We start from the raw sequence: 14,960 nt of genomic DNA, 5'->3' as shown, positions 1-14,960 counted from the left end.
AAATAAATGAGATGGCAGCTGTATTATGGAATAAAAAAGAAAATTACCATGTTGGTAAAGGTGTAATAAGGAAAAACTCACAGTGATCAAATTCTCACACTGATGCATGCACATATTTATGTTACAGCCAACCCTCAAACAGTCTTGGCTGTTTTTTGACTAACGTTATGAACGTCATCATATGGACACATTATACTTTAGTTTTCCCTCCATGCCAAAATCAGTAGCCAAACTTCATAACTAGCTTGTCAACTGAATAGAAACAGCTGTCAATATGGTTGGTATTGTGGAGCCTTTGCCCTGCTTGTTATGGAGAAGCACCAGCAAAGCAAAGGAGCTGGCGCAACAAGGAAAAAATCTGTTTTTAGTATGTTTTTAGTTATTGGAGCATACATTATATGGCCAAGTGTATGTGGACACCTGACCATCACACCCATATGTGCTTGTTGAACATTCCATTCCCATCACTCTTCTTGGAAGGATTTCCAAGAGGTCTGGGATTCAGTCGGCCTTCCAGCTTATCTTAAAGGTGTTCAGTGGGGTTGAGGTCAGGGTTCTGTGCAGGCCACTCAAGTTCTTCCACACCAACCTTGGCTATGATTCGTGACATCATTTTGTGCACAGGTGCATTGTCATCCTGGAACAGGTTTGGGCTAGAAAAGGAATTTATAATGCTTCAGCAGACAAAGACATTCTTGACAGCTTGGGGAAGGCCCACACATGGCTGTGATGGTCAGCTGTCCACATACCTTTGGCCATGTAGTGTACAGTACGTATGCCGACAATGCCATGATGAACAAAAATCATCTTAGAACTGCAGAAATGACCGCCATGCTCATACCAGTGGTAAGGGCAATGTTAACCTTGAGGAATCTGGAGAAAATGAATGGTGACACCCAATTACTAGCAGAACAGACTTCCTGGAGTGGCGCACCTCTAAATAAGGACCATGAGGAGGAGATGCGTGGCCTGTCACAGTGGGGGCTGGGTGCCCAACCCATCTTTAATCCTAGGTGATGATCAACAAGTAGTCAGCCTTGGCTTAGACAAGGGAATCCCACATGTCTTACCTCAATAGCAAATGAGCACTTGGTCTGAGGATCAGATTGCCATCAAGAAACGCATTGCAGGCACTCATTCACTAAAGACTGCAAGGTCAATCATCTCATTTACAAGTTGGGCAGAATCAAGGCTGCCTGCCTATATCTTGAAAACCCACATGGTGCTAGGAAGAGGCCAATGGGCAGGACTTTCGATTGGAATGCTTGTCTTTGGAAGGCAAACCATAAAAAGCATCTGGTTCAGCAACAATGGGAAAATGAAAAAAGGCATTGTGCAGGTCTACTGACATGCACTAGTCCTGTGGCTGTATGGCTTGAAATAGATCTGTCGTCATTAGGACAAAAACAAGAAAATAAGATGAATAGAGCCTTTTATTTTGAACTGCAGGGTCTACGTTTTCTGTTGCATCTCTGTTGGAAGCAAGTTCTTGAGTACCAGTAGGCAGCATCTTCTTGGGGCTTGATACCAAATATGTTTTTAGACCCAAAAAGGCTGGGGACTGGAGAACTATAGTTTATATTCTCTATGGTGGTGGGTCTGCAGGCCACACCAGGGGAAGTGTATAAACCAAATTAGCAGAGATTCACCCCATATCCTGGCCAAGGCTTCCCACTGTCAGAAGGGTCAGTATCTGCAGTTTGGAGGTACTGCCCAAATGCTAGCAAGAAATAGCTAACATATTGCCAGTGGGGACCACATGCAATGCAATCTCATAAGTCCTCACCAGAGAGTCATCTGCACTCAGCACCGGGGCAGCAAACATTTGGATATAGCACTTAGTGAGACTACCACTGATGCAACCCAAGCATCAGTGACAGGAGGTGCATATTGGGTAGCGGCACCTTCTGTTATTAGAGCCAAAAAGATGAACATCAAAGATCCAAGTCCAAATGAGGGTGGAGTGTTCATATCCGTCAAAATGGACCAGACTAAAAAAATTGGTCCACACCAAACAAGGTAGGTGTGAAAGTGTCCTTACACATGCTTCAAAGAAGAGTGTCTCTCTTATTACAAGATCTCACAGCTGCCTCCAAAACCATCAACACACAAACACACACTCATCAAAATGAACAATTTACATCCGAATATTCACATCACACTTTTCATACAAGTCTCTACCACAGAACATCCGCACTGCACTGATCGATTGAGACACAGTTGTCACAGTGTGCAGCAATCACTGAGAAAGAACTATTCAGAACAGAAGGCAAGTAAAAACAATAAAAAAAATTCTAGTATTTATTTATTCATAATAGAAAAGCCTATATGGGATCCCCCATCTCATTTATCATTATTGGTCAGAGAATTGTTTCTACCCTACACCTGAAATTCTCTCCAGCTAAATATTTCTATATTCTAAAACACATACCAAATAATGTATGAGAGATTTCCTGGTATCCTGAATTTCAGATGTGTAGCTTTTACTCTTTTTCTATCCTTTACCATTGTGCAACAATTGGCAATATATATTGTCTATTGAAAATGACATTTCAACTGTGTCACAAATCACACGCTGCTGTAATATTTTAGACAATATCTGCTCGTAAATAATTAATGTGTTTACACTGAGACAAAAGGGGCCATGTTTAGGGGCCATGTTAACCCCCTCAGATTTAGTAGTGCACTAGTAGTGCTAGAGCAGTGTAAAGAAAAAATTGTTCATCCAACTTAAAACAAAGTAATGCACCAACTTACGTGGGTTTTTTTTGTTTGTTTTTTTTTTGTTTTTTGTGCCAGTTTAACTTAAAGTATTTTTATATGAAGAACCCTCACAGATTATAAGATTACTTTTCACTAGTTTTTCTAGGTCAACTAACTGGTTTTACTGTGTCATTAACAGAACTGAAAATTAATAATATGACTAGAATATTTTTGCTAGAACATTAATCAGATTTAAAGAATATAATTTATTAAAATGAATATTTTCTTTTTCCTTCCCTTCCAGCCCTCAGGATGAATGCGCATACATTCCTCCTAACAGATGTTTTTGATAATACCTTTTTTAATATGAAATTATAATTGTAGTGCATGCTTTACATGGGGAGGTATTTATGGGATTTGATGGATTTGAATTTTATTTGTTCCTCTGTTCCATATCATGATTTAAACTGTAAAGATTTAACATTTAAATGGTGGAAAATTTCTGCAGGTGCTACCAGAATCTTCCTAGTTTCCAGTATATAGAAAGTCATCATACAAATCCAACCTGCTTTGTTTTAGTCACCGTAGGACCAAAGAAGAATTTACAGTTTGTATTGCTACAGTTATGAGAAACAGTAAGTACACCCTCCTTCAATTCTATGTTTTTATTTCTCAGGGCCTAAATAACAAATGTGTGGTCCTCACCAACTTCTATAAAGAAATAACCTCAGGTAACACAACAGATTTCAATATGTAGTCAGTTTTTTCCCAAAAAGTAAACCAACATTCAGAAACCAGGTGGATAAGTACACCCTACAAATCAGTAACATGTAGACCTATCTTTAGCAACAATAACTTGAAGGAAACATTTTCTATAAGACTTTATCAGTCTCTCACATTACAATATTGCTTCAGTTCATTGATGTTTGACGGCATTCGTTTATGCACAGATCTCTTGAGATCCTGCCACATCATCTCAATGGGGTTGAGGTCTGGACTTTGAATTGGCAATTCCAACACCTTGATTTCTTTCTTCTTTAGCCATTCAAGTGTGTCAATTTGCTGGTGTGCTTGCAATCATTGCCTTGTTACTGCTGGAGAGATGGCCTCACATTTGTCTCAAGAATATTCTGGTATAAAGTGGAATTCATCATTGTCTCAGTGACTGCAAGTTTCCCAGCTCCTGTGGCTGAAAAACAAGGAGCCCCCTCCACCACCATACGTGTCAGTTAGGTACACCAAGGTATGAGGTGTTTTTGGTGATATGCTGTGTTTCATTTTCACCAAACATGGTGTTGTGCATGATGACCAAATATCTCCGCCTTGGTCTCATCAGTCCAAAGGATATTGTTCCAGAACAGGGGTGATGATGTTCAGATACCATTTTTCAAACCTAGGTCATGCTCCATTTTTTCCTAGCCACCCTTCCATGAAAGCCATGATTGTTCAGTCTTTTTCTGATTGTTCTCTCATGAACATAAACATTTAATGTGCATACAGAGGCCTGTAGGTCACATGATGTAGCTCTTAGGTTTTTCCTTATATCTCTGAGCGTTAAACGGTCTGACCCTGGACTGAATTTGCTGGGATGACCACTCCTGGGAAGACTGGCAACTGTCTTGAAGGCTCTCCATCTGTAGACAATCCCTCTCACTGTAGAATGGTGAATTTCCAATTGTTTGGAGATGACATTATAACCATTGCCAGATTGATGAGCAGCAACAATTACTTCTCTGAGGTCATGGCTGATGTTCTTTCTTCATGATGATATAGACACATCTGAGTGCTCCAGTACACCAAACAGCCAAATGTTCTGCTTTTGTAGAGGTAGTCACACTTCTTGATTATTAACTAATCTTGTGCATTTCATTAGTAACACCTGGCTGCTAATTACTCGCTTGATGATTGTGGAAGTGGAAAGGGTGTACTTATTTTTTTCCCACCTGGTTTCTGAATGTTGGTTTACTCTTTGGGGAAAAAAATGACTAAATATTGAAATCTGTCTTTTTATTTGTTGATTTCTTTGCTTATAGAAGTTGGTGAGGACCACACAATTGTTTTTTAGCCCCTGATAAATAAAAACATAGTATTGAAGGAGGGTGTGCTTTCTTTTTCCTATGACTGTATTTTATTTAACATATTTGCCTTAATTTTTCTGTCCTATCTTTAAACACACATGGGGAAGAAGAACGTGAAATTCTATGTTATCAATATTTAATATCTGTAGGCTAGACCATGTCAGTTCAAAGAAGAGTACAAAAGAATTAAACATTATTCTATGAGTAATAGATTGGAAAAACACGTCTTTTTTCATATAAATGTTTTAAATTATATGCACTGGCATTAGTACATGGAAAGTACATGCATTCAACCAAAGGGCAGGAACATTTTTGGAGAAGATGACTAAAGATTCTTGGCAAGTTCAGATGATGAGAAGCACCTTCTAAACTTACCACCAATTTGGTCCTTGGTGGTAATAAACAAAAGGAGAGGGATGCTTAAGGCGTCAGTCAGATTTCACTGGGGCTAGCACCATTGCCCCTGCACTGAGAAACAAATAAAGGAAACCAGATGATGGACCAGATGATTTGATGAATAATTTAAGTGTGAAGTGATGGGGTTGAGTGCATAGAAGGCAACAGACAGAACAGATATGGCTACCAATGACAGTAGTTTCTCTGCAGTGCCAATTTTGTCTACATCTCAATTTGTGCTATTCAGGACAAAACGGTTAAGAAGTGGCACACTGTCCCCGATTGGACATTATGCACTATGGACCATATTCAGAGTTGAAAATGTGGAGTGATGAAGGAAATTATGAGTTTTTTCCTCGCTGTCAAATTTAACATAAAAGCAAAAGATAATTTAAAGAAGAAAAATAAAAAAGACTAATATGATGAGAAGATAGTAAGCACTGAAATAAACATCTAATGTGAATCTAGTATATTACCAATATATTGCTGCGCGAATTAAAAAAAATATATGTTTTTGTTTATTCTATGTGCTCTCCTGTAAAGAAAAGATGCTGACAGTTTGAAGAATAACCTGACTGATCCGCTGACTCATCTGCATCAGTTCCAGCTCACTATAGCTGATTATTTTGTCCATAAATAAATGGCAAATACTATTAATTACTTAATATTAAATAATATTAAATCAGTAATCTTAAAGCTTACATTTAACTCAACTGAATACAGCGCTATATTCCTACACTATGTTGAATGACTATCTAGTACCAGGACATTTGTAGGGCAGTAACATCTCAAAAAGAACAATAATGTTTTGCAATAAACTGAAATTGATCTGCCAGAACAGCCCCCATGGGAACAACTGCATATCGCACAACTTTTGAAAATCTCAGCCTCTGATGGCTCCACTCTGCCATGTAGAGTTGCTGTGACCACTGAACACAAACACTGTCCTGTGCTCTATATCTCATTACTCAGTGGGTGGTTCCAGCATTTCATCTGAGTATTAATAATGCACTACGTCTCACTGAGTTCCCAGCATATCCACACAACATGATTTGAGACACAGCCTGTGTGAAATGTTTTCCAAAAAAGTTTGTTATATGTGCTTGTGTCACTGCAGGGCTTGTGTGTGTGTGTGGGTGTGTGTCTGTCTCCCTCTTTCAGCTGAATCGCTTCTATTCATGGATTTACATTAATGGTTAGCTTCAGAGAATCTCTCTGTCTTTCTCTGACTCTCTCAGTCTCTGACTGTGTCTGTGTCTCTCTACATCTCTGTCGTACACAGATTCTGAATGACAAAAGGAAACGTAGTGTGTATGTGTGTTCCAATACAGTATGGGAGCTTTGGAGGGAAACCCTCCTGCAGAGATCTGCAGAAGGAGGTTTCCCCTCTGTGTGTCTGTAGTTCTATCTTGTTAAATAAAGAATTCATGAAAAGAAGATCATCATTACTGACCACCCATCAACCATTACTTTACATCTCTCAGAATTTTAATCTGACAGGTATCCTGTTAAGATGTTACCACTCTTATTGTCTCTCAGACGTAAAGGCATCTCAGGCTGGTGAGGAAAATTGATAACAGAGACCTAGCTAAGGCAATTCAGTTGTCTTAAAAATGTGTTTGGTGTAGCAGAAAAAATTTACAAGTGTATAAGAAACTACAATGTATAATGGGTTTTGGATTGTCTTTAAGATGAGGTGATTTAAAAATAGCTGTAAATCAGTGTTAGTTCATGGAGGACACTTGCTTCTGGTGAGTGCGCAATACTGGTGCAGTGGCTTCCATAGTGCATACAGTAGTGTAAATAGTGTTCACACCAGGAGATGAAAAGTTGCTTATATGGCTTGCAGTTAGTCTCTTGTGTCAAATTCTAATATGAAATGTAGTAGCCAAAGTGTACCCACTGTTCTATAAACTTCAAAATATATTTTGTTTTGTAGTTTGTAGTAAAAATATGAGATCAAGGGACAACGGACAGCCTGTCTCTGTTAGTCATGTAACACCAGCTATCCATATCTGTAATCAGATGTAAACACGAAGTGGGTGTGGCCTAAACTGGAATGGGTTTTCAGGGTTTTTTTATTTAATAATTTTTTATTTTTTTTTTTTTTTTAAACCCCAAAGGTAGAAATGCCAGCATAGTCAGCACAGTCTATGAATTCTGGCTCTGACAGTTTATTTAATTGGTTTCAAATAGAAATGTTAGAGATGTGCAATGGACTTTTTTTATGTTTTGTTTCATTTGTTTTGATTTATCCCACTCGCTCAGCTATTATTTTTGGCTATACCTGCCAGCAATATTTTCTAACAAATTTATTTCATTCTATTTCCTAAAATGTAAACAAACTAGTACCCTAATTTAAACACACACCTGATCAGGCAGTTACTAAGGATGAATGAAGGAACACGGAAGTGCATCACAGAGCACTGCACATTCATGGTCTTTGTTTGTCCCACAAGCTTCATATCCGACCTCTTGCTCGTACGTGTGAAAGTAAAAACACGTGAAGGTTTGTCCTGCAGGATCCCAGTCCCAATATACATCTATTCATGACTGTATTTATATCTGATTAGAACAAATTATCTGTTCATTCTGAAGAAAGTGTTTTTATTTGGCTACATCCCTAGTCTCTATAGTGTCCACCTACAGTTGACGGGATGAACACTTCAGACTATGGCTCGGCTCAATGTCTGCTTTCAAATATATATAACTGTCTTCAGTCCAGCATCAGACCCTGCCCAGCTTTAATGCTATGAAAGTACAGGTGTACCTTGTGGCTTTGTAGTTTAGCTATTATTGGCTATATCCTTAATAAAATCTCTTACAAAAATTTGTTTTTAAACTTTATAAATCATTTTTAGCCTCTTTCATCGATGGAAGATGAGTGGGGTAGGACAATGTCACCTTGTTTTAAAGAATCATGTAATCTCACATTTGAATTTAGCTTAATGCTTGTTTGCACTTTACCAGATGTTTCCTACATTTCCTGTGCAAGCCATCATGGGACTACAGGAAAATTGCAATTGTGCACAAATTAATAGCCGGCCTTCCCTTTTTTACAGAAAAACAGCCGAGATACATGCAACTTTGATCGTGAGTTTACGAAGATGCCAACGGAGCTCACGCCAACTGATAAACTCTTCATCATGAATCTGGATCAAGACGAGTTTCTTGGATTTTCTTACACAAATCCAGAATATGTCCCTCCATCTCAGTGCTGAAAATGATCCTAGAAATACCTTACAAAGGGTTTAAACCTCCTGTAGTGTTCACTATTTAGCAATGTTGCATCCCAGAAGCTGCCCTGGAACTCTCTAGATTTTATAGCAATACAGTTTTTGTATCCCAAAAACTCAGGTTTCTGAGAGCTTGCTAATATTTCACTCTAAATTTATCGTAATTCTATGAGCTGAGTGATGCAATTGATGGATGAAGCTATTAGTGCTAACCCTGGCCATTATTCTAACCCCATCCCCTGCTCTAACTATGGTCAGCCTCTCACCCTGACCCCACACTATCAGCCTACTCCTCACCTGCAAACCTTGGTCCTCACTGTATCCCCATCCTCAGGCAAACCCCACCCTCGACACCCCTTCCCCCTAACCCCAGTCTAGTCCCACCCATCACCACACCCACACCCTTTAATGTTAACCCGACCATTACTCTAACACCCTCAACTATTGTAACTATGTCCTCACTCATCCAGAACCTACCCACCACTCTAAACCCACACCATTCCTACTCCTTGCCCTAACCCTGCCCATCATTCTAACATTAACCATTCATAATTTGAAGAATTATGAAGTTGAAAATTAAAACCATAACTACTAAATCTAAAAACTTAATCATTCATAATTTTAAACATACATTGAATTTTTAAGAATTCTTACAAATTTGCAATCATGGTAGCATGTTGACATTATATAACATCAAATATTGAAAAGAAATAGTAGTCACTATATATATATATATATATAGGCAGCCTGGAAAACGTCATCAGAAATCACTATAGCTGAAAATGACAAAAAAATCTACTTTTGAAAAATCTAAAATATACCTTCTCTGCTTTAAGGTACATGAAAATATTTTACCAAAACCACATAGAAATGTTTTTTATTTAGGCTAATTTCTAATCTTGCCTTGGCATCTGCCAAGATAATGTTAGGTATCGAGCCAGTTTAACAAACTCAGCAGTAAATGCAGTCAGTCTGCCTAAAGATATCTAAAACCTTGCTAGCTAAGTGTACTTTTCTCACGATTTGATGAATTCTTCTGGATATATATACATGCTATAGAGAAATGGACATAAGCCTAATCAATTCAGTTTGTAATCAGATACCGGCTGTCAAAATGTACATGATGCTCCTGTGCCGTCATATCATCATCAAAACAAAGAAGAGCGTTTACACACTCTGTACAGATGACAATAGAAAAAGTTTTAAAAAGTTTAAATGACCTAATAAAAAAACATTAATAACAACAGAACGTAACTCACTGTCAGCAATTATTTCCCCACCAATGTTAGCGTGAACAGAGATCAGTTGAGTGAAGAAACAACAATGAGGCTCATGTTTAAATGTTGCGAGTGACTTTGTCAGAAACTGACGTGGATGATGCTGATAATCAAAGTGAGAACTCATTTCCCACTGTAAATGTATAATTCTATACAATTAGGCAGTAATATTATATATGTAGAGGTAGGTGGGGTGTCTCTCAGTGGAATCGAAAAGAAATTTTTGCCCTTTTTTTGCCTATGCCAGACTTTAAAATGCTAGAATTTTACCTGTGGTTGAGATTCATGCAAAAGAGAAATATATTTCTGTTCAGGAAAAACTGCAAGTTTCAGTGTAGAAAATGTCCAAATTTGACAATGTGAAGGGGTTTTGCAGACTTGCACACAGACAATAACACACTGATTGCTTAAAAGCAACTGCTATTTTATTAATTTCATTTGCATTAGACTTAATATGTATTAAATAAAATATAAAATAATAAACATGACCATAAAAGCTAATATCTAACTTTATACCTGCCTTTATTCATAGCCTACAGACTAACAGGCTATTCAGAAGTCTTACCCATCCAACAGTCATTCCATGTTTTAAAATATCATTTTTTTTTTTTTTAAATGAACAGAAACATTTAACGAGCGTATAAAGAACAGTAGCCTCATCGTTGCTCTTGACTGTTTGTCCTTGCAGAAATAACCACTGATTAATTCAGCGAGTTTTGTTCCTTTTGGTACCTTTAGTATTCAAATATTATTTTAGCATTCAACGTGGCATTGTCATGCTGGAACATGTTCCAGTGAAGGGAAATCTTAATGTTACGGCATATGCATTCTAGAAATTTCTAGACATGACATTCTCAACATTTTGGCAACAGTTTGGGTAACGCCACCATATAGATGTGATGGTCAGGAGTCCACATACTTTTGGCCATATAGTGTATTTAAGTCCATTTGGCTAAGGCACATAACCAACATCTTGACCAAAGCACATTTACTGTGTGAGGAAAGCTAACAAGCAAGTAAAGCATCTGTAGGCAGACTGAGCGTTTTTACAGCTGCATTTGTTATACTGGCTGCTGTGTTTACTTGCACCAACATCCATCAGGTTTTCCCAGATCACCGTACATTGTTCAAAATTGTTTAAGTAGGCAGATTTCCTGTTTTGAGCTGACTTATGGACTATGCAGTTATTTCCCTATCAAATGTAATTTTATAAGTCCATAAGTGCATCATTCTATCCACAAGTCCATCATTCTATAAGTAATGTCTATCTGTATTATTTATACGGATGGTAACCTACTTCTATTACAGCTACAAATCCTACAAAATGTACCTTTACAACACAGCTTTCATGCTATATTTATGAGTCAGCAAATCACATGATCACACCCCAAGAATTTCTCACTATTGTAACCATTTAAAGGGCAGGGCCAAGAGGGTGACTCCAGATAACTAAGACGATCAGAGGATCAGTGGCAGCCCAATTAGCAACCAAAGAGTTATTATTGCACCTAGAGGTCCATTGGGACAGAACTCACGCTGCCCTGTGCTCGGGGGAGGAGCGGCGGAAAGGACAGATAATGACAGTGTTGACAGATTGGGCTAGTTTAAAAAATACTCCATAGTTGCTAAGACCTTGTTTTATAGCACATTACCGAAATTAAATTTAATAAATTTAAGCAAAGAAGGTAAAGTGTAAGAACAGACAGTGTCTTTGATGTACGGAACCATTTCTATTTTAAGATATATTGCAAATACTGGAAGAGGGAAAGGGGAATTTTGGCATGGATAATGTCTGTGCATCAGAAATACGTGTGAAATACTTGTTTCTCATGCAAAAGTCTGAAGAAGAGAAGAAGAATGTCTCCCTTTTCCAAAATTGTTTGGGCTAGTTTCAGTTTTTTTGTGTGATTTTTGATATGTAGCTAGGCTGGAATTGCTGAAACCTGTTCACCCTGGTTAACGATATTACCGTGAACACAGTTGAACAACGGTACGTCAAAAAAACTGCTCGAAACAAGTTGCTGGATGACTGTATGTTGTCAATTCTCAACTGCCTATTACTCTAAAAATTCATTAGATAGTAGCCTATAGCAAAAGTCAGCTGTGATAGGCTCTTGGTTTAATTTTGTTCGAGGCTATGTTGTTATTAATGTTGTCCTGCCCCACCAAAATCTGTGGTCACGAGCCACTTTTGGAGGGGATGGAACATGAAATTTGACCGTGACTATCTTTGAATAATAATCGATAAATGTCACATAAGGTTTTGACACCCAAATTTAATTTTTTTTTACTGATTTACTAAATTACTAAGGTTTTTTGATTCATAAAAATATGACCTGACATTGCATTTATGCACAGTTACTTATGCTACACTGAAAACCATCTCGAAAGGCACTGTTTGTCTCTATGCCCTACACTGAATGTCATATTACTGTTAATCTAACAGGGAATGCAGTAAATTAAGAAAAAGCGTGACCAACCCCAAACGGGCAATTTAAAAAACAAAAACAACAACAACACCATGCTCAATTATTCATCCACGGCTCATTATTTTTCCCCTCTGCATTTTTGCTCTGTTTGATCATGGCACATTGGGCTGATGTTTAATTCACCATCTCAAAACTCATTATGCAAGAAAGATCATTATCTCCCTCTGGATATGATATTGCTGAGTTTTCACAATCTATTCACTCAGTACAGAGCTAAAGACATTCAACAATCAATATAGTCAATGTATATTGAGTTTATGTAGTCAATTTATTATAAATCATTTTAGCAAGAACAAGAAAGACAGGGGTGGAGAGAGAGAGAGAGAGAGAGAGAGAGAGAGAGACAGGTAGAGGCTGAGAAAAAAGGAAAGAGGCGTAAGGAAAAAAAAAGCAGAAAGCGAGTGAGAGAGAGATAAGAAGAGAAACAGATGGTGGGATACAAAAAGACAGTGACAGATATGGAAGAAGAGAGGGACAGTGTGAGAGGCAGACAGAAACAAGGTAGGAATAAAAAGACATAAATTGGCAGAGACAAAAAGAATGAGACAGAAATATAAAGAAGCAGAAAGAAACATAGAAAAACAAAGAAACACTGAAAGAGATATATTGATAGAAGTGAAGAAAAAAAACAATCCTTCATATCCTACAAACAAGTGCTTTCTGGATATTCAGTAGGTTACATTAGATTGAATACTAACTTGCAGTGCATTGTGGGATTTTCCGATTTTCCTGTTCTTCACTATGCTTTACTGTATAACATAGTTACAACGCTTCCAACGTAGTGCACTATGTAGTGCACAGGGTGTGTTTGGGAATATACAAAAGGATTAAAATCATTACAGTGCATAACTAGCTAAATAAGATATTTAATTTTTACATTTGCATGACTTCTATAGTTTTCAATGATTCTCCTACAGCTGAGTACACTGCCTGTGTAAAAAAATCTAAAATGATCAAATGTAGGTAGAATTGTATTATTTTAGCTATCTTATAATTAGAGTCTCTAATAGAATGTGTATCAATGATAAAATTTCTCATCTTGTAGCATTTAGTTTCTGAATATAATGTACATTTCTGTATATGGTTATGATTTCCAATTGTGTCTCCACTTTATTATTTTGAGTTTAATATGCATTTAATTATGTACATTTGTTTACATTCTTTGTGTATTTTAGAATGATCCGAAGATCATTCACACACCAACCTCCTGAAGACATAGGGGGACAAAAATGGTCCCCATAAGGCGAATGTGTGCGTGTGTGTGTGTGTGTGTGTGTGTGTGTGTGTGTGTGCGATGTGTGTGTAGAGGTGCATAGTAAATAGTAACATAATCTCAGAGTTATTGAATAAATTAATAAATGCAATCAATATATTGGTTAACACAATGATGTTAATGTTGAAGCATTTATCATTGTTAATGTTTTATTTCTGATTGTTATCATTTCATTTTATTGAATATGTTATATTATTGGATATTTTATTTTATCTGCCTCAAACATCTTATAAACATCATCATATTAGAACTGATGAATGTGTGTTATGATTTGTTTATAAGATCCCAGTGTGATCTGTGTGTGCTGTTTAAAAAGTGTGCATGCTCATTTTCAGCTCTAGATATTCTTTCACTAAAAACCTAATTAGTTACACATTGTGTCTCACTCGCTGCTATTCTTTGAGCTTATATACAATGGATATAAAATGTCTACACACCCCTGTTAAAATAGCAGGTTTTTGTGATGTAAAAAAAAAAAGAAAACAAAATAAATCATGTCAGAACTATATCAGAACAATTACCCCATATAAAAATTAAGTGAAAAACAATCAGAAACATTTTAGGGAAAAATATGAAAAATTAAAAAGTTACAATAACTTGGTTGCATAAATGTGCACGCCCTTTTATAATTGGGGGTGTGGCTGTGTTCATAATGAACCAATCACATTCAATCTCATGTTCAATAGTAATTATTATACAGCTGTCAACAGTGAAGTTATTCTGTAGGATTTTCTTGACATCTTCATTTGACTGCTGAAGCCATGATCCGCAACAAGTGGAGAAAATGGGGCACCACAGTGACATTACCAAGAACAGGATGTCTCTCTAAAATTTACAGAAGAACAAGACAAAAACTTACCAGGGAGGCTGCCAAGAGATGTACAGCAAAATTAAAAGAGCTGCAGGAATATCTGAGAAGTACCTGCATGTTACAACAATCTTTTATATTCTTCACATGTCTGGGCTATGGGATAGGGTGGCTAGACAGAAAAAAAAACGAAAAACCCCACTAATTCAATCTACTAATTCAATTCAAACTAATTCAGTCCAAGCCCGACTAATTCACCCAACCATGTAGCAAAATGTGTTGTGGTGTGATGACACCAATTCCAAAATTTATAATAATTCCATAATTCCAAAAGGTATGTTGGGTGCAAAAAAAAAAAAAAAAAGCACACCACCAAAAGAACACCATACCCACAGTGAAGCATGGTGGTGGCAGCATCATGCTTTAGGGCTGCTTTTCTTCAGCCAGAATTGGGACTTTTATCAAGGTGTAGGGAATCCTGAATAGCTACAAATACCAGCTGATTTTAGTGCACAACATTCAGGTGTCTGCTAGTAAGCTGAAGAAGAAAAGGAATTTCACCTTTCAGCATGACAATGACCCAAACCATACATCCAAATCATCAAAGGAATGGCTTAACCAAAAGAAGATCAAACTTTTTGAATAGCCTAGCCAGATCCCAGACCTGGATCCAACTAAAACCCTGGGGGATGACCTGAAG

The 14,960-nt window shown here is 37.3% G+C and overlaps 1 protein-coding gene across 1 annotated transcript in view; it reads left to right on the top strand.

Annotated features, from left to right (window-relative positions):
- Nucleotides 1-13,892, top strand: part of prkcbb (protein kinase C, beta b) — a 106,842-nt gene extending 92,950 nt beyond the window's left edge. Inside the window, exon 17 of the mRNA XM_026916503.3 lies at nucleotides 8,240-13,892. Coding sequence (XP_026772304.1) covers nucleotides 8,240-8,398 — 159 coding nt within the window. The 3' untranslated portion in view covers nucleotides 8,399-13,892. The remainder of the gene's footprint in view (nucleotides 1-8,239) is intronic.
- Nucleotides 13,893-14,960: the final 1,068 nt, after the last annotated feature.

This window comes from Pangasianodon hypophthalmus, chromosome 13, assembly GCF_027358585.1.
Source record: "Pangasianodon hypophthalmus isolate fPanHyp1 chromosome 13, fPanHyp1.pri, whole genome shotgun sequence".
Taxonomy (NCBI): domain Eukaryota; kingdom Metazoa; phylum Chordata; class Actinopteri; order Siluriformes; family Pangasiidae; genus Pangasianodon; species Pangasianodon hypophthalmus.
Note: the sequence above shows the minus strand (reverse complement) of the source record. Positions and strands in the feature narration are given on the sequence as shown.